Source organism: Oncorhynchus masou, chromosome 21 (genome assembly GCF_036934945.1).
Source record: "Oncorhynchus masou masou isolate Uvic2021 chromosome 21, UVic_Omas_1.1, whole genome shotgun sequence".
NCBI lineage: Eukaryota > Metazoa > Chordata > Actinopteri > Salmoniformes > Salmonidae > Oncorhynchus > Oncorhynchus masou.
In genome coordinates this window covers 20,281,522-20,301,512 of record NC_088232.1, presented here as the reverse complement: position 1 = coordinate 20,301,512, position 19,991 = coordinate 20,281,522, and the positions used below count along the sequence as shown (strand labels likewise).

The window sequence follows — 19,991 nt, the reverse complement described above, 5'->3', positions numbered from 1 at the left end:
GTGTGTGTGTGTGTGTGTATATATATATATTTATATTTATATTTATATATTTGTCTATATATATATAGACAAATATTGGACTAAGATGTTTTTTGTTGTTGTCCTAAATGATATTGAACTCAAAACAGAGAACAGAGCACTAGCTGTCTGGATCAAGTGCCATTCAGAGGCTTTGGCTAATACGCCTAATTATTTTTGTATTGGTATTGAAGTTCAAATTCAGGTATCGTGACAACATTACTCTGGACAGCTGCAGGAATCCCTGATTTCCATGCTGCTGCTGACTGTTTGCGCTAGTACCTCCAGTAGCTGTGTGTTTGGCTGGGGGGGGGGGGATCTGAACAACTCACCATTTAATTTTTTAATTTTACCTTTATTTAACCAGGCAAGTCAGTTAAGAACAAATTCTTATTTTCAATGACAGCCTGGGAACAGTGGGTTAACTGCCTGTTCAGGGGCAGAATGACAGATTTGTACCTTGTCAGCTCGGGGGTTTGAACTCGCAACCTTCCGGTTACTAGTCCAACGCTCTAACCACTAGGCTACCCTGCTGCCCCCCATGACCTCCATGCCAGGCAGCATATACCTGGCCATCCCCAGGCAGCTTACACCCCCAGACTAAAAAAGGCCTCTTTTGACCCAGTGTAATATGGAGTATAAATCATTGATACACCTCCTTCCCTAGTCCCGATGTTACTATGACAGGACATGAGGGAAAGGGAGTGCTCTTCTATGTCCACAAAAAAATATATATATTAGTAATCTCTGCAAGGGGTTAGAACTTGGAATGTCAGGAAATTCCAGCATGTAAAATCCATGAGGAGAAGTAAGTAAGTGCACACTTCTAAGAGAAATGTAGATAGAGAATCAGACCACGTGTGGACAGGGTCGCAGGTCTCGGTAGCATCAGGTTAGAAGGAAACAGACTCTCCTTAGCATCAGTGTTCAGCTTAGTGCTCAACTCCTGTAGGTCATAGTCAGTGGCTCAGAGAGATACTGGACTCTCACCACATTAGTCATGTTGAATGACATACAGTAATACAAAAACAAATTACGGTACAACTAAAGCATATCTGATTGACTGTGACCTCTTCCTACTTTGCCTTCCCCCATCTATCCTTAACTAAATTGTTGTGACGTTTAATAATCATAATAAACAGTCAAATGACTAAGCTGTGGCTGTGCTGTCAGGGTGATTTAAAGCTGAGGAATAAAGCAGCAGAAAACAACAGGAGGAAAAGGCTGAACTAAAATGGGCTGCCTCACTCTAAAGCAACTACCCACACTAACTAACTGACTGACTCACTCACTAAGTAACTAGGCCAAACCATAAGAGCACTGTTAGAGCTGGCTGGCATCATGAGGTGGTGAGGAAAGACCAGTGGGTTAGGCATTGAGCCTTCTTTCCTTGTTTCCTTTCTCCAATCCTTCTCTGTGACTTAGGCACGTGGAAGAGAGTATGACTCATCACTACTCAACATACTGAATCCCAATGAGGCCAAAACTAATTTGCACACACACACACACACACACAATCCATATCCTCCCATCCACACGCACACACCCACCCACGCAGGCACACATTGGTTTTGAGGATATAGATTACTGAGGGATTAAGGCTGGGTGAGGATTTTTGCCCGGATACTATTTTTGTTGTAGTCTTCCTCTGCCACCCCTGTGTGTGCGCGCGGGTGTGTGTGTGTGTGTGTGTGTGTGTGTGTGTGTCCTACGAGGGGTGAGCTGCCACCCTGCTGTCAAGAGAAAGAGAGCGAGAGAGGAGACCGAGGGGAATAGAGAGAAGAAAAAGAGCGAACGAGGGGGAGCGAACGAGGGGGAGGGAATAGAAAGTGTGTAGGGGGAGACAGGCAGAGCAGAGGCACTCACGCGACAGCAGCAGAGAGCGAGAATGCACCCAGCGTGCTTGTGACCCAGCACAGCTCCATTCACATCCTAATGGACTTAACGCCTCTGATCCTTCCATCCACCCTCCCGCCACCAGCACTCTTTCAGTCTCTCGCTCTCTACCTCTATCACTCAGGCACTCCACCAGGGCAGGGGAGAGGGAAGAAGGGAGACTAAGGGCCAAACTCCAGTAGTCAGAGACACACACTGCCTGGATGGGTCCACAATACACTGCACAGCAACGATCACAGCGAGGGGTCAGGGAGAACATTGATTATTCCTTCTGACTGTCCTTCACTAAATGAATTGGTCACATTGTCACTGTATCAAATCAGTCACAATGGTCTGATTCAGATCCCATACAGTAGCAGAGTATGGAGACTATTTATCCCTAAACACATGTGCCTGTGAATGCTCAAACAGCAAAACAGAGATACTCAAAGCTGGCCCAGGGGGGCATTCGAAAAGATTGTCCAACCACCAACACCGAGTACTTTTACATGCACAGTAATCATTCAATATTAATCTGATTATGCTAAAAACCAGATTATGCAATACTCATGTAAAACTTTACTCCATTTATCTTTTTAAAAATCAGCACAAGTCAAAATATAAATAAGCATACGCTGATTAAACCTGGTTTTCTGTAAACACCTTAAATCAGCATTCCAGCTGTGTATTTGATCTGGGCATGTGCTAGCACCAGCCAAGTGAGCCTCCCTCCCTTAGCGCAAGTGAAGTGAGTTTGGAACAAATTAATGAATGCATCTTAGAAGTAGTTTTCACATACAAACTTTATATGTCCGATCTCAGAATCAAATGTGCTTCCCAAAAATAACATTGTCACTGTGGTAGAGCATTTATTTTGATTTTCTGCATTTATCAGAGTGCCATCAGGTAGCGGGATTTCAAATGAGTCCATGTAAACACAACTATTAGGGAAAACGATCTTCTTGCAAAGCATGTAAACGTTTTAAATCAAAACTATTATATTAAATCTGACTATCCACAATAAATCACATTATTGTGTACATGTAACCGTACTCAATGATGTTGTGTTAACATAGCTAAGCCCCAAGTAAAAGCATCTATGTCATTAGGTAGCCTATAGGGCCATAGAGCTATTAGCCAGGCAAGCAGACAGGCAGAAAGTGGCAGCAACTCTGAGTGCTCTATATATACTATCGTGTCATGAAGACATGCTCTGTGGCGTTACACATTTATGAATGAGGCATGTACCATCTCAAGAGCATTGTCGAACCCTGTAGGCACTGCTACCCAAATCCCACTCCACTACAGCATACCAATAACAACAGCAGAGAGAAGAGCCATTGGGAGTCTCGGGGCAAGAGCCAGGTTAGTGGTTTAGCCAGTCTAAAAGGCTACAAGCACCTCCGGCTCTAGGAGCTCATTACGTCCCTTAAAACTTGTTAGGGATAGGGGGCAGTATTCGGAAGTTTGGAAGACTGAGGTGCCCAAAGTAAACTACCTGCTACTCAGGCCCAAAAAGCTAGGATATGCATGGTGGTATTGGATAGAAAACTCTAAAGTTTCTAAAACTGTGAAAATGATGTTTGAGTATAACAGAACTGATTTGGCAGGCAAAAACCCAAGGACACATTTGTTTTCTGATGACCTGCCAGCCAATTCAAAGTTAAGCTATTGAAAACAGACTTCCACCTCCCAAATTGCAGTTCCTATGGCTTCCACTAGATGTCAACAGTCTTTATACATGGTGTCTGGCTTGTTTTTAGAAAAACCAACGAGGAATAATTGTTTATCCTCAGGTAGCTCTATGGTCTCATTGCGTGCGTGACTGAGGGAGCGCACTGCGATCTTTTCCTTTCCTATTGAAAATAGTCCGCTTCGTATAAAATATCATTTATTTAGATATTAGAGTACTTATCCTCTCTGGGCAACCCGACACGCAAGCGTCCCACCTTGCCAACAATAACTGCAAATGCGCTACGCCAAATGCTAATAGCACTCGTTAAAACTCAAACGTTCATTAAAACTCACATGCAGGGTACTCAATTCAAGCTACACTCGTTGTGAATCTAGCCAACAAGTCAGATTTTTAAAATGTTTTTCGGCGAAAGCATGAAAAGCTATTATCTGATAGCATGCTACACCCCGAAATACCAGAAGGGGACGTAAACAAAAGAATTAGCGTAGCCGGCGCTACACAACGCAGAAATAAAATATAAAACATTCATTACTTTTGACGAGCTTCTTTGCTGGCACTCCTATATGTCCCATAAACATCACAATTGGGTCTTTTTTTCGATTAAATCGGTCCTTGTATACCCAAAATGTCCATTTATGAAGACCGTCAGATCCAGGAAAAACACCGTTTTTAAACGCAACTTTATTTTTTTTAATTAAACAAGTTGCCTATAAACTTCGACAAAACACTTCAAACTACTTCTGTAATCCAACTTTAGGTATTAGTAAACGTTAATAAACGATCAAATTGATCATGGAGCGATCTGTATTCAATAGCAACAAGTTTGGAAAACGTAGTCCACTTTTCCGCTTCCATTTTTTCCAACTGTGGACCTGAAGACCGGATGTGCCTATTACTCATCTGACCAAGGATTTAGTTACATCGAAATCACAACACTAGCGACATCGTGTGGAAGCTGTAGGAACTGTAATCCCATCCTTAAGTATTTTTCCTTCCAATAGACTGGCGGATTGATTTTTTCTCCGTCGATTTTGTGATCAGGTTTCCTTGCGATTTTGACCACGGAACACGTTCTGTTATAGTCACAGACATTTACATTACATTTAAGTCATTTAGCAGACGCTCTTATCCAGAGCGACTTACAAATTGGTGAATTCACCTTCTGACATCCAGTGGAACAGCCACTTTACAATAGTGCATCTAAATCATTAAGGGGGGGGTGAGAAGGATTACTTATCCTATCCTAGGTATTCCAGACATCATTGAACCAGTTTTAGAAACTTCAGAGTGTTTTCTATGCACACATACTAATCATATGCATATACTATATTCCTGGCATGAGTAGCAGGACGTTGAAATGTTGCAATTTTTAACAGAATGTTGAAAAAAGTAGCCCGATCTCTAACAGGATTATTATATGTTCCAAGTAATAAGTATGAACCTGGTGGCACTGCAGAAAGAACGAGGCACTCCCAACCAAGAGGTTGCAAGTTTAAATCCACAAATAATTATTGTATACTCTGTCAAGTGTCCTTGATCACTGCTAGTTTTATGTTGATATAATGTTGGTGGTGACAATTGTACAAATATTTACTTGAATCTGGGCAGGTTTTTAGCAAAGTACAGGAATGCATTTTTGCCAATAAGTCTGTGGCCATATATTTTATGCTCACAGATCTGATGGTGTAGCTGCGCTTGTAGCAGGACATTACAGGTTGGTAGCAAGCAAGGGGTTATTAGTTCAAATCCCATTTAAAGCGGAGTCCCAATTTTGGTCACAGTACAAAATGATACAAGTTTTTACAGTAATTAAAATCAGATTACAGAAGCATACTGTCATTTTATAGAAATATCACCAAGTTGATGTATATTTTTACTGAAATTGTGCAGAAAAATATTCTTGGCTATAAATATATAGCCAATCAACATTATGTCCATAGACCTGGTGGTGCAGCAGGATCTTCAGGTAGCTAGCTACTGTACCAAGAGGTTGTGAGTTCAAATCCCAAGTGAAAATGAAAATTGAAAATCTTCCTCTGATCGCAATCACAAGAGTCCCAGGAACACAATGAATGGTCGTTTTGTTCGATAAATTCCTTTTATATCCCAAATAGTCCGTTTTTAGTAGGCATCAATGAGTTCAGTAATCCACCTGTTCAGAATGCAGACATAGCAGTTCCAAAAGTGACTAGTTAAGTTTGTCCAAACAAATCAAACAATGTTTCTAATTCATTATTAATAACACAGTCTCAAAAAATAAGGCTTATGGTTAGGGTACAGTGTTGTTCCCTGGGGTACAAAAATGGAAACTTCCCAGCTACACATATAAACTCACATGGTACAGTTCGGTACCTTGTAGGTATTGGACATTTTTCTACCCATTATCTTGAATAGAAGGTACGCTCATCGCTGTGCTTTAAAATATAGCTAGGGGCAATGTACTGATTGGGGCTCATTAGCATATTTGAGGGTGTGGTAAAACAAATGTGTGTTTGTGCCAACCGTCAGTGGAAGTGTTGGAGCAATTTGAGTGTTATGGTTATGATGATGCAAGTAAAGAAAATCTTAACACTGTTTTGCAAACTTTAAGATAATGTGCCAATAATGAGTTGCACTGTAAAGAGGTTATTATACAGTTTTATTATAACTTAATGGCAACTTGTTGCTGTGAATTTGTCAATTCTTAACTGGAAACTACTCGTCAGTAAGTTATTCTAAAAAGGTCACAATAACTTACTGACAAAACATTGCCAGTAACCTACAAGACACTTGCTGCCACTAGCAATCCTTGCCTGTAACCTACTGTGCCTTCACTGACATTTCTGTTGACAACATGCACATTACTTGCTGATTGGCAGCATACTGTAGCAGCGTCAGCTTTTCATAAGATTGCAGGAGTGGCTTTTTAGAGGTGTCGCTTCAGCTAGCTCTTTTTGGTCCCCCATGAGAGGGAAAGTCATCCCAGTTAATGTGCTCTGTTGTAATCTGTTCATAAACATTAATCTTGTACACTGTCAGTGCATGTGATACCAAAGAGCCATGTTATTGTAATACTCACTTTTCTACCAGACTGTCAGGTCAGTGAACATGGAGATTAGGTACAGTAAATTACTGTGAATTTCACAATAATCCACATGCAATTAGTTAATAGCAAGTTATTGAAAAGAAAAAATATTAACTTCATATGAAAACAGCTGCCTTTAAATATTTTGGAAGTAGCAGCTCTTAATTGCCACAAGTTCTTACATGCAGAAATGACAGTGTCAAAAGTGGTGATCAACCATCAACATAACAATAAAACCGATATTAGCTAACAATGCCAGCATCGGCCTGGTGTCTAATTTAAAGCTGATGTGCAAAATTGATGTCAAGGCTGACATGCAAACAAAATCTCCACCCCGCTGACACTCAACACTGGGGCTCCACAAGGATGCATTCTCAGCCCTCTCCTGTACTCCCTGTTCACCCATAACTGCGTGGTCATGCACACCACCAACTCAATCATCAAGTTTGCAGACAACACTACAGTAGTAGGCTTGAATAACAACAACGATGAGACGGCCTACAGGGTTGAAGTGAGGGCCCTCGGAGTGTGGTGTCAAGAAAATAACCACTCACTCAACGTCAACAAAACAAATGAGATAATCGTGGACATCAGGAAACAGCAGAGGGAGCATCCCCCCTCCACGTCGATGGGACAGTAGTGGAGAAGGTGTAAAGTTAAGTTCCTCGGCGTACACATCACGGACAAACTGAAATGGTCACCGCACAGCAGCTCCTCTTCAACCTCAGGAGGCTGAAGAAATTTGACTTGTCGCCTAAAACACTAACTTTTATAGATGCACAATCGAGAGATTCCTGTCGGGCTGTATCACCATCTGGTATACAACTGCTCCGCCCACAACCGCAAGGCTCTCCAGAGTGGTAATGCGGTCTGCACAACGCATCACCGTGGGCAAACTCCATGCACTCCAGGACACCTACAGCACCCGATGTCACAGGAAGGCCAAAAAGATCATCAAGGACAACAACCACCCGAGCCACTGCCTGTTCACCCTGCTATAATCCAGAAGGCAAGGTCAGTACAGGTGCATCAAGGCTGGGACCGAGAGGTTGAAAAACAGCTTCTACCGCAAGGCCATCAAACTGAAAAACAGCCATCACTAACAGAGTGGCTGCTACCAACAGAGACTCAAATCTCTGGCCACTTTAATAAAAAGGTGTCACTTTAAATAACGCCACTTTAATAATGTCTACATATCCTACATTACTCATCTCATATGTATATACTGTATTCTATACCATCTACTGCATCTTGCCTATGCTGCTCAGCAATCGCTCATCTATATACATTTATATTTACACTACCGTTCAAACATTTGGGGTCACTTCAAAATGTCCTTGTTTTTGAAAGAAAAGCAAAAAACATTGTCCAATAAAATAACGTCAAATTGATCAGAAATACAGTGTAGACATTGTTAATGTTATAAATGACTGGTGGAGCTGGAAACGGCAGATTTTATTATTATCAGCAACCATCAGTCCTGTGTTCCAATGGCATGTTGTGTTAGCTAATCCAAGTTTTTCATTTTAAAAAGGCTAATTGATCATTAGAAAACCCTTTTGCAATTATTTTAGCACAGCTGAAAACTGTAGTACTGATTAAAGAAGCAATAAAACTGGCCTTCTTTAGACTAGTTGAGTATCTGGAGCATCAGCATTTGTGGGTTTGATTACAGGCTCAAAATGGCCAGAAACAAAGACCATTATTCTCAAACTCGTCAGTCTATTCTTGTTCTGAGAAATGAAGGCTATTCCACGTGAGAAATTGCCAAGAAACTGTAGATCTCGTACAACGCTGTGTACTACTCCCTTCACAGAACAGCGCAAACTGTCTAACCAGAATAGAAAGAGGAATGGGAGGCCCCAGTGCACAACTGAGCAAGAGGACAAGTACATTAGTGTCTCTAGTTTGAGAAAAGTCATCAACTGGCAGCTTCATTAAAAATAGTACCTGCAAAACACCAGTCTCAACGTCAACAGTGAAGAGGATATTGGACTCCTGGTTGAGACTGAACAAATGAACAACGAAACAGAACAGCAAGTATGTGAAAGAAATAAGTTTTGATTATGTTTTACTGGTAATGGGGACATAAGTAAATGCCAACAATATAACTTTTTGGTCAGTGTGTGTTTCAACTATTTAACTGTACTAGAATGCTTAAAAAGGCCACAACAATTTTAAATAAATCGGTATCGGGTTTTTTTTGTCAAGGAAAATATAATATCGGTACATCCCTATTTGAGAGTAGTGGATATATATTCTTGGTAACAATTAACTATCTTGTGGAACTGCTGAGACATTAATGCACTCCAGACCAAAAGGTTGCAAGTTCAAATCCTGAGAGCATTAATGCACATATAGGCATAGATTCTAAAATCAGATCTGCACCAGCTATGTGGGTTTCGGCAATCGCATGTTTACATTTGATTTAATATTGAATTTAACGTCAAGTGTCCCTGAGCACAGCTACTTTTTCCATTGGTGTTGTCAGATAATTGCATTATTATTTACTTGAAACTTTTAGCAAAAGTGCAGAAATGTATTGTGAAGTGAAAATGCACGGGTGCCAATATATCCTCCAAACACTGTCTTCAAGGGCATGATCACTTTTATACAACATATTCAAATAACAATTGACGTATCATTAAAAACATTATTTTGATTCATTTATTCATACCATTTCATCCTTCCACAAGATATAGTCCCAACACAAATCTAGGGTTACTACCCAAGCCGGTGGGTCGTTCATTCTATCCATTCGGTTGCCAAAGACACGACCCAGTTCAGTATCTATGGACGCGACCCAGTTGTTCGTTCTAAACGTTCCATTGTCATACTGGCTGGCAACGTTCTTTTCCCTTTTTTACTAGCTAGCCAACTACGGCTAACTTACAGTCACATCAAAAACTGCAGCCTGAATAAAAGCAAAGTAGCTGTATTTGAATTTGTTCAAGCTGTATTCTAGTGACATTTATTTGGATACATCCATAACAATGAGCTAATGAGGTGTGGTTTCGCCTGGCATTGAGAATGTGCATACTCATCAGGACACTGTTATTCCGAGGAGCTAGCCAACAACACAGCTACAGTAACACAATCACTTCAAACTGAAAAGCTGGAAAGACTGCAAATTAACTGCTTTTATTTTGACCTTTTATCAATTGACCTTTTTTTTGTACAGTGGGGAGAATAAGTATTTGATAACCTGCAAAATCGGCAGTGTTTCCTACTTACAAATCATGTAGAGGTCTGTCATTTTTATCATAGGTAGTACACTTCAACTATGAGAGACGGAATCTAAAACAAAAATCCAGAAAATCACATTGTATGATTTTTAAGTAATTCATTTGCATTTTATTGCATGACATAAGTATTTGATACATCAGAAAAGCAGAACTTAATATTTGGTACAGAAACCTTAGTTTGCAATTACAGAGATCATACATTTCCTGTAGTTCTTGACCAGGTTTGCACATACTGCAGCAGGGATTTTGGCCCACTCTTCCATACAGACCTTCTCCAGATCCTTCAGGTTTCGGGGCTGTCGCTGGGCAATAGACTTTCAGCTCCCTCCAAAGATGTTCTATTGGGTTCAGGTCTGGAGACTGGCTAGGCCACTCCAGGACCTTGAGATGCTTCTTACGGAGCCACTCCTTAGTTGCCCTGGCTGTGTGTTTCGGGTCGTTGTCATGCTGCAAGACCCAGCCACGACTCATCTTGTCACGTTCTGACCTTAGTTCCTTTGTTATGTCTTTGTTTTAGTATGGTCAGGGTGTGAGTTGGGTGGGTTGTTTATGTTCCGTTTTCTATGTTGTGGTTTTGCGTTTGGCCTGGTATGGTATGGTTCTCAATCAGAGGCAGGTGTCGTTAGTTGTCTCTGATTGAGAATCATACTTAGGTAGCTTTTTCCCACTTGTGTTTCGTGGGTGTTTATTTTCCGTGTCAGTGTTTGTTTCCACACTGAGCTATTTTGGGTTTTTTTGTCACGTTGTCGTTTATTGTTTTGTTCAGTGTTCTTATTAAAAACCAAGATGAACACTTACCACGCTGCGTATTGGTCCGATCCTTGCTACTCTTCCTCAAGAGAGGAAAGCCGTTACACATCTTCAATGCTCTTACTGAGGGGGGGGGGGGTTGTTGGCCAAGATCTCACGATACATGGCCCCCATCCATCCTCCCCTCAATATGGTGCAGTCGTCCTGTCCCCTTTGCAGAAAAGCATCCCCAAAGAATGATGTTTCTACCTCCATGCTTTACGGTTGGGATGGTGTTCTTGGGGTTGTACTTATCCTTCCTCCAAACACGGCGAGTGGAGTTTAGACCAAAAAGCTCTATTTTTGTCTCATCAGTCCACATGACCTTCTCCCATTCCTCCTCTGGATCATCCAGATGGTCATTGGCAAACTTCAGACGGGCCTGGACATGCGCTGGCTTGAGCAGGGGACCTTGCTCCATGACGGCGTAGTGTGTTACTAATGGTTTTCTTTGAGACTGTGGTCCCAGCTCTCTTCAGGTCATTGACCAGGTCCTGCCGTGTAGTTCTGGGCTGATCTCTCACCTTCCTCATGATCATTGATGCCCCACGAGGTGAGATCTTGCATGGAGCCCCAGACCGAGGGTGATTGACCTTCATCTTGAACTTCTGTGAGAGCCGGAATTCTTACTGGTTGGTAGGTGATCAAATACTTATGTCATGCAATAAAATACAAATGAATTACTTAATCATACAATGTGATTTTCTGGATTTTTGTTTTAGATTCCGCCTCACAGTTGAAGTGTACCTATGATTAAAACAATTACAGACCTCTACATGCTTTGTAAGTAGGGAAACCTGCAAAATCGGCAGTGTATCAAATTGTTCTCCCCACTGTTTATATCCATAAAAATGACACCAGCTGATTCATGATTTAGACTGGTTGAGAAACGCTCCCTGCCTTTGTCTCGTCCCGACACATTCATTAATATGGGACAGCAGAAAATCTAATTCCAATATTGACACAATGTTGCAAATATTGGAGAGACAGCTAGGTTTAGACAAATTTCCACTGTTGAAAATGACATGTTACTCTAAAAGAAATAGTAAAGATCAAGTTTATAACTTGCCTGGCTGGGTTGATGAGACAGTGGATTGCGCAGTCAGATGGAACAGAGTAAAGAGGCATTTTAACGTCATAGATTTAGTCGGTGGTAACTTGTAGAATAGACACCGGCTGGAATGCGGTTTTAACCCATCAGCATTCAGGATTAGACCCACAAATGGGAGCTGGACCAAGGCACCCAGTAGCCAACACCAGACAAACATTAACCCATAAATCCATAGGAGTATGATCTATGAACTTTAATCCAAAGACAGGTAGCCTATGAAAATTCCCCATCAGATGTAGATGAAAACTATAAGAGATGTACTATTGTTGACATATCAGAGAGTAGCAAACCTCCCTTTACTTCAAACATAGCTAGGCACAGAAGGCTATAACAAAGCGCAACTATGCTTCTTCAAGAGGCACCTTGGTACTAGTGAGTGACCTTAGTGATAAAACAAGAGCTCCATCAGATCCCATTAGACCATGTAAAGTTGACGTAAGTTTGATGTAAGGTTGGTTGACTCCCTGTAGAGTGGGACTTGGCAGAATCAGAGGCCACTCGGTGACACAGCTCTGTAATTCCTAAAAGGGTGTCAACATGAGCTCTAGATTGAATTAACTGCCTAACGGTGTCCACTTCTCTTCAGCCTCCTCTTCTCAGCCAGCCAGGGTTTATAGGGCTTACATTTATAATATCTGATCACAGATTAGCCAAGGATTTCCTCTGGAAAAATGTATAGCAGTGGGAGAAAAGGTTGAACGGGAGATCTCTCCCCCTCTTGTTTTGGGGTTCCGGGGTTCCCCCCAGATACGTTTTATGTAGAAGGACTGAGAAGCTCAGTTCGTGACATTTTTTAAAAAGGTAATTCTACTCCAAAATGAATTAAAATAAAAACTGTGCTGACATCTAAAATAAAATGTCTACCTCCAGAAATGAGCCCAATAATATATTGGTAGAACATTGGACCATGCATGTAGACTGTGCATGGTTCATATTATCAGGTAAGCTATTAGCAATAAGCATTATCACCTGTAGCCCAACTGATGCAGCATTATGGCTATAAACAAATAGGCTGAAGCATGGGGTTGCCCATCTGCATTTACCCGATTGGGCTCATCATTATCCAGATCTAAATGTAATCTTTTAATTAGTTAGCATCCTATTGATTAATTTTATGTCTCAAAAATGTGCATAAATACAGTGATGTACGCCTACCTATTAGGGTAACTGGGGTAACTCCCCACCCGGGGTAAATGCCTGCCTGTACTGCTTACAAAACCCACTTTTTTTCTCCCACTTTCCCTGGTTGCCACGAATCTTGCTTGACTAAAAATGTAATCTGTCTTATCACAATTTAAGTCACTACAGGAAGAAAATGGAGATAAAGTCACCCTACAACTGACTTGTTACATTTAGCCCTACTCTCACCTATGCACTCAAGGCAATTGGGGAGCAGTAATATGCTTAACCATGACCTACTAAAAACTCAGGGTTTAAAATGGTGCAGTTCTCACATATTTACAAATTTAGAAATAAATAAAAGTAGGAATGGAATGCTGGGAACCTACAGTTTTTATTTTTACAAAGGCAATTAATACTGCAGTTTTCAGCCTCCCGAGTGGTGCAGTGGTCTACGGCAGTGCTAGCTGTGCCACTAGAGATTCAGGGTTTGAGTCCAGCTTCTGTCGCAACCGGGAAACTCATAGGGCAGCGCACAATTGGCCCAGCGTCACCCAGTTTAGGGGAGTGTCTGGCCTGCAGGGACGTCCTTGTCCCATAGCGCACTTGTGACTCCTGTGGCAGGCCGGGCGCTGTCCACGCTGACACGGTCGCCGGATGTACGGTGTTTCTTCCGAAACATTAGTGCGGCTGGCTTCCGGGTTAATTGGTCATTGTGTCAAGAAGCAGTGCGGCTTGGGCTGTGCTTGGGCTGGGTTGTGTGGTTCGGAGAACAGACGGCTCTACACGCGGCTCAACCTTTGCCTCTCCCAAGTCTATACGGGAGTAGCAGAGGTGAGACAAGACTAACTACCAATTGGATACCATGAAATTGGGGAGAAAGAAAAATTGCAAGAATTGTTGTGCTTTGATTGGTTGTCAGAATGCAGGTTTCCCTCCCTATGGCATGCGTAGCTTGAATGTTTCGAGAATATTTCTCTCTCATAAAACATACAACAAGTCGTCTCGGTAAATAGTCTATTCTACTATGGTGTTGTCTGATTTTTCTAATTAATACTAGTTTTGTTTGCTGAGGAAAAGTACATGTGGACTGTACTAGCATCAAAGTGCACCTTAACAGAAATATTTGTTTATGTTTAATATTTTCGGGGCATGGCGGCAATGATTTTCCTGTGGCGCAGCGGCAGTTAAATGAGTGCAGCGGAAACCTGGATCAGCCAACAAGGGCTTTAGAAAGGTGTTATACAGTTATCACAGATCTGTGGAGTGTTGAGTGTCCAAACAGACAAGATGACACAGAGGTGTCCACTGTCAACACGTTCCCTCAACTCATCAACGCTAACTTCTTTCATTGCTTGCTGACAGACGCGAGTTGGTTATTCAAGGTAATTTGTCTACCTTGTTTGAAAAGGCTTATAGTCCTTGTAAAAAGGACAACCCTACTGCTCTTTTCACAAATAGGAGATATGGTGATTTCAACAGGGGACATGCAACAGAGGCTGTTTTGCAAAGGCAGGGGAGAGAGGGAAAGCAGAGACTGAGTATATAGCCTTGCGTGGTGTAGCATTAACAGTGTCGTTGTGATCAGTGCTTTGAACAGCACAGAGACAGGGGCTGTCAGGCAGACGCTCTACTCTGCTCACCCTGAAATAATATTTGATGCCAGCCGCAGCTCCTTTGAATGCAACTTTGGAAACCAAAAGAAGAAAATAACTTTTTTGAAAAGGGTATTTAGTTTCTGTTTCTCACCCCAAGTTTTTTATTTTGTTTATCAAAGAGAATATCATCACAAAATGTTAAATAACTCACCGACACACTGCAGGACTACCATGAGGCTAGACAAAAAAGGTGACACGCAGATCGACAGGACAGGCAAACAGACAGCACAATTGCAGTCCCATCACACATCTCCCCAAACACAATAAATGAAGCACACCACACAGCTTAGCTTAAACACAAACACCTGCGAGGACAATACCATAGCTGCCACTCAACACACACAGGCGCGCACACACACGCTCACACCTGACACGGTCCACTTCCATAGCTGCCAGGGTGCTAGACACACAGCGGGAGGGTAAACAGGAGTAGTGGTTTCACTACAACACAGGGCCTGTCTCTCTCTGGCACATAAACAGACTGATACTGTACTGACTGGCAGGATATGTGCGACTTTTATCTGCCCAATACGCACGGTCCGTCCGCTCATCACAACCACACACACAGGCATACCCCACACACAAACACTTCATAATAATAAATCAGTCATAATGAACTCTTATTTAAAAACACAGGCCTCCTGTTATTTGTCTAATTGAGAACATAGTTGTCTGAACCAATATTAGACTCGACCGATACAGTAACTTCAGAAGCCCCTGCCCACCATAGACTGTATATTTAAAGCTGCCCACACACACACGCACACACACAAACACACAATTCTGACGGGCTCAGTTTGCCTGTTATAGAAAGGGAGAGAAAATGTGTAGTCTGCCACAAAAGTGAGATCTCGCACTGAACCCTTCCATTGACATTTTTCAGTGAGAGGCTTCACAGAGAGAATCCTGAAATCTCTATTTGAGGAAAGACCATACAACAGAGGATATAGGACAGATGGAATTTCATGTTGGGTGGGGGAAAATAGCCATTTCAGCTTAAAGTTTGCGTTCACCTTTTCAACTAGGCCCATCTCTAGACACTATGACAATCATTCACAATAATCAACAGTAAAATACTTACAGTAGTCATCAAAGTGGTAACCTATATTAGTATTTTTTATTTGAATACAAAATACAAAAACCTAATAGTTTGTAATAACTGGTGGACTCTGGAATGGCTGAAGGTCAAAAGTAACACATTTATTTGCATATTTTTAGACCTAATGTTTGGAACAATATACAGTACTATTCCAACACATAACATGTCCAGAGTGGGCTCCCTGATACTTTTAATGATATGACCCATGTTATACATATAAATTGACACTATAGGTAATTAACCAATTTACAGCCCTCCTTTAGGATCGCACATTCAGCTAATTTATCAGCAGAGGGAGTTCCCTTTAAATCCATTTTGTTGGTGGTGCTCATAAAATGTATCAAAACTTCAGAATTAGCAGAAAGCCCACTCTGGAAATGTGATGGACTTGTCTAGTATATTGTCCCTATCAATTTGTCTTCAAGTGAACAAAATCAAAAAGGGTAGTTTTGATGTTGAATAAATTAATGTGCACATTTGTATTTGAGAATCCAGACATAGGTATATTCTATATGATAACCTACTCCTTATAAAATGTGCTCTATGAAACTAAGATGTATGTATCATAGGGTCTTATGGGAGCCCACTTTCATCATGATTTTCTCAAACATGGTTTGTTTTACAAATGTAAAAAGCATTCCAGAACATACTTCCTCTCAATGAAATGTCTATGTGAGAATTGCCAGCACAATCGGAGATATACAATATATGTTCTGCTCCAGCTGGCATGGAATCGCCCTGTAACATTACATGTCATTGGGGAAACCCCTACGCCCCACCCAACCTATCACAACCCAAAAATTCCAGGATATTGCCCGAACAAACCGCTGCACGGACATTTCGGTTGAATGCATTCAGATGTGGAACTGACTAGGTATCCCTCCCGAGTTCAATGAACAGCGCCTACCGAAACTAGGGGGCGGGGTACTCGTGTGTGATAGCAATCTAACTACTGCAGAGGACCTATGTCAAAACAGTGTGTGTACTTATGTGCACAGAGGCAGCGGAACGCCAATGTTGACCGACAGAGTAATCGTTAAGCTATTATTCTTGCCAAAAAAAGGATCCAGTGAGTGGGACAGGGATAGCAAATCCAAGCTCAGTAAAATAAACAACGATTATACTCCACGGCTAGCTATACGGGCTACAGCTGCACCAAAATACAGCTCCATTTTGTCATGCATCCAAATAAGATGTATTTCAACAGTCATCTGTATTGGTTGGCCTATATAACTAGCAATCTGAATAAATCCGACAGAAATTTTAAATGACACGCTCGAGTACAAAATTACGTTACATCGCAAGCGCCCCACACTAAAAACGAGCCAATCTGAAATAATCACCTATGAATAACAATACTAATTTAGCAAGCAACATAAATTAATTCAGTAACAGTATAGCTTAGCAAACATGCTGAAAATAGATAGAGAATTTATTCTCATTCATTTAAATATAATATTCGAGTCTGTGACACTGACAGAATCTGGCTCGTGCTGCTCTGCTTTGCCAGGCTAGCTGCAGCTTGCGTACAAGACATGAATTATTCAAATCAAAAAACTGTTTTCTACACAGCGAGAAAATGCTGCAAGTTACACCTTCGTGAACATATATTTTATTTAGCGTATACAAACCATTGAAAAGGTTCAAATGACAAAAAAACACATACAGAGGGCAACATCTGTAAATCACTAGGAGTATAGGAGTCGAGGAATACGGTCAAGTAGTAATGTTACAGTAGCGAGCTAACGTTAACCGTTTGACAGGCTAGAGAAGCCGATGCAAGGCAGCCACAACTCATCTAGCTAGCTGGCCACGACCCGGTGGAGAGCGAGACAGCACTGACAATCACATACAATGAACACACAAAGGTAGCCGGAGATGGCATCAAAAGATTTAGATATATTTAGAAATTACCCGTTAGAATTCCGACTCGAATTTGGTGGTCGTGGTTGGTTAAAATCATCCCTTCCGACGCCATGTTTACCACCGCTCTCGCCCGCACTGAGGATCCAGAGAGAATCGATAGCAGAGCACATCGAACGAGGGGAGGAGGCGGGATGAGGAATATATATGGGGTTTCCACTAGTTACCACAGCCACAAAAAAGAAATATCTTTATATCGTAAAAATTCATGAAAACAAATATTTGCATTGTGCTCTTAATTTAAGGTTAGGGTTAGGAATACGGTTAACAGTGTTTTCAAGGTTAAGCTTAGGTTTAAAAACACATTTTAGGAAGAAAATGTATATAAATGGGCGGGGTTTATGACTTTGTGTATGTGGTAACTAGTGACGACCAAGGCAACCAGGCAGGAGAAGCAGAGTTCAGACCATGCAGAAACACGATGTTCATAGATACATTTATATTTAGAACTAACCCACACTTCTTTACTGTGCGTGGGCCCTCAGAAATGAGTGTAAATATACAGTATATGCGTGCATTATTGCGGAAATACTTACAAGTACGCTGTATCCGAAATGGGAGGTGCTTACAGGCCTAATGCACATAATGAAATGCCTTAGTGGTCTCCTCGCTGTGAGTGTACTACTGTTTTTTCCAACAGGCCTGGGATTTTATGGCACAGTTGGTAGGTAGCGCGGAGTCACTGGGCTGCATGTGAGAATACTACTGTTTCTTCACAGCTATCTACAACGCATGTGCCACTGTTTCTCCGTGTTGTAGTGGTACCCGGAGAAATGGGTATAAACTACTGTATTTTGCCAACAACTTACCAAACGGCCTTCCTAGCGAAGTAAAGAGTGAAAAATAGTTTTCCTAATAGTTTTTGCAGGGTTTCACTGTCAAAATCAAACTTCTTTTTTTATATAGCACAACAAAAATTGCGCACCTTGCAAGCGTAGGCTAACTGTGTTAATGTGCTGTACAATAATGTAGGCTACAGTGTACCTTTGATTTTGCTAAACAAATGCCCTCCCGATTGATACAAATCATTATGACGTAGTCCTACCAGGTAGGACTACTTTGCAGTCACATTTAATTGGCAAGGTTTTTGGGGAATGCCGTTAGAAATGTTCATTCAAACAGTACATGATGACAGAATTGTGCATGGCAAAGATTCAACCAAGACTTCGGACAACATTTTAGTTAGCATTTACTGATAAACTCTTTATGAAGAAGCTAACAGTAGTGGAGAGGGTAGTAAGTTAAGTTCCTCGGCATACACATCACAGACAAACTGAATTGGTCCACTCACACAGACAGCATCGTGAAGAAGGCGCAGCAGCGCCTCTTCAACCTCAGGAGGCTGAAGAAATTCGGCGTGTCACCAAAAGCACTCACAAACTTCTACAGATGCACAATCGAGAGCATCCTGGTGGGCTGTATCACCGCCTGGTACGGCAACTGCTCCGCCCACAACCATAAGGCTCTCCAGAGGGTAGTGAGGTCTGCACAACGCATCACCGGGGGCAAACAACATCTCAAGGCCATCAGACTGTTAAACAGCAACCACTAACATTGAGTGGCTGCTGCCAACACACTGACTCAACTCCACTCACTTTTATAATGGGAATTGATGGGAAATGATGTAAAATATATCACTAGCCACTTTAAACAATGCTACCTAATATAATGTTTACATACCCTACATTATTCATCTCATAGGTATACGTATATACTGTACTCTATATCATCTACTGCGTCTTTATGTAATACATGTATCACTAGCCACTTTAACTATGCCACTTTGTTTACATACTCATCTCATATGTATATACTGTACTCGATACCATCTACTGTATCTTGCCTATGCTGCTCTGTACCATCACTCATTCATATATTTGTATGTACATATTCTTTATCCCCTTACACTTGTGTATAAGACAGTAGTTTTGGAATTGTTAGTTAGATTACTTGTTGGTTATTACTGCATTGTCGGAACTAGAAGCACAAGCATTTCGCTACACTCGCATTAACATCTGCTAACCATGTGTATGTGACAAATAAAATTTGATTTGATTTGAAGAAGCTGTTATTTTGAACTGAAAATGGTTCTTTGGGTTGGGCTATGCCCATAGACGAACCAATTGAATGGCAGTAAATAAAAGGCATGTGATGTATCAGAAATTGTGTAATGGAATTATAGTCAACCTTAAACGGTATATAATTAATTATATGACAATAGTTATGTTAGGTATACTCCCTCTCCGGCCTCGAGGTCATCAGGCTGCTGATTTTCCCGCACACCTGTCACCATCTTCTCATGCACCTGCGCCTCATGGCACTCACCTGGAATCCATCACCACCTTGATTATCTTCCCTGTGCCTGTCACTCCCCTTGGTTATTTCCTCAGATGT

At 41.4% G+C, this 19,991-nt stretch overlaps 1 protein-coding gene across 16 annotated transcripts in view; it reads right to left on the bottom strand.

Annotated features, from left to right (window-relative positions):
* LOC135507939 (gephyrin-like) overlaps positions 1–17,679 on the bottom strand; it is a 130,451-nt gene extending 112,772 nt beyond the window's left edge. For all 16 annotated transcript variants that reach the window (XM_064927745.1, XM_064927751.1, XM_064927749.1 and 13 more), the window contains exon 1: positions 17,589–17,679. In XM_064927745.1, the coding sequence (XP_064783817.1) occupies positions 17,589–17,652 (64 nt within the window). In that variant the 5' untranslated portion in view covers positions 17,653–17,679. The remainder of the gene's footprint in view (positions 1–17,588) is intronic.
* Positions 17,680–19,991: the final 2,312 nt, after the last annotated feature.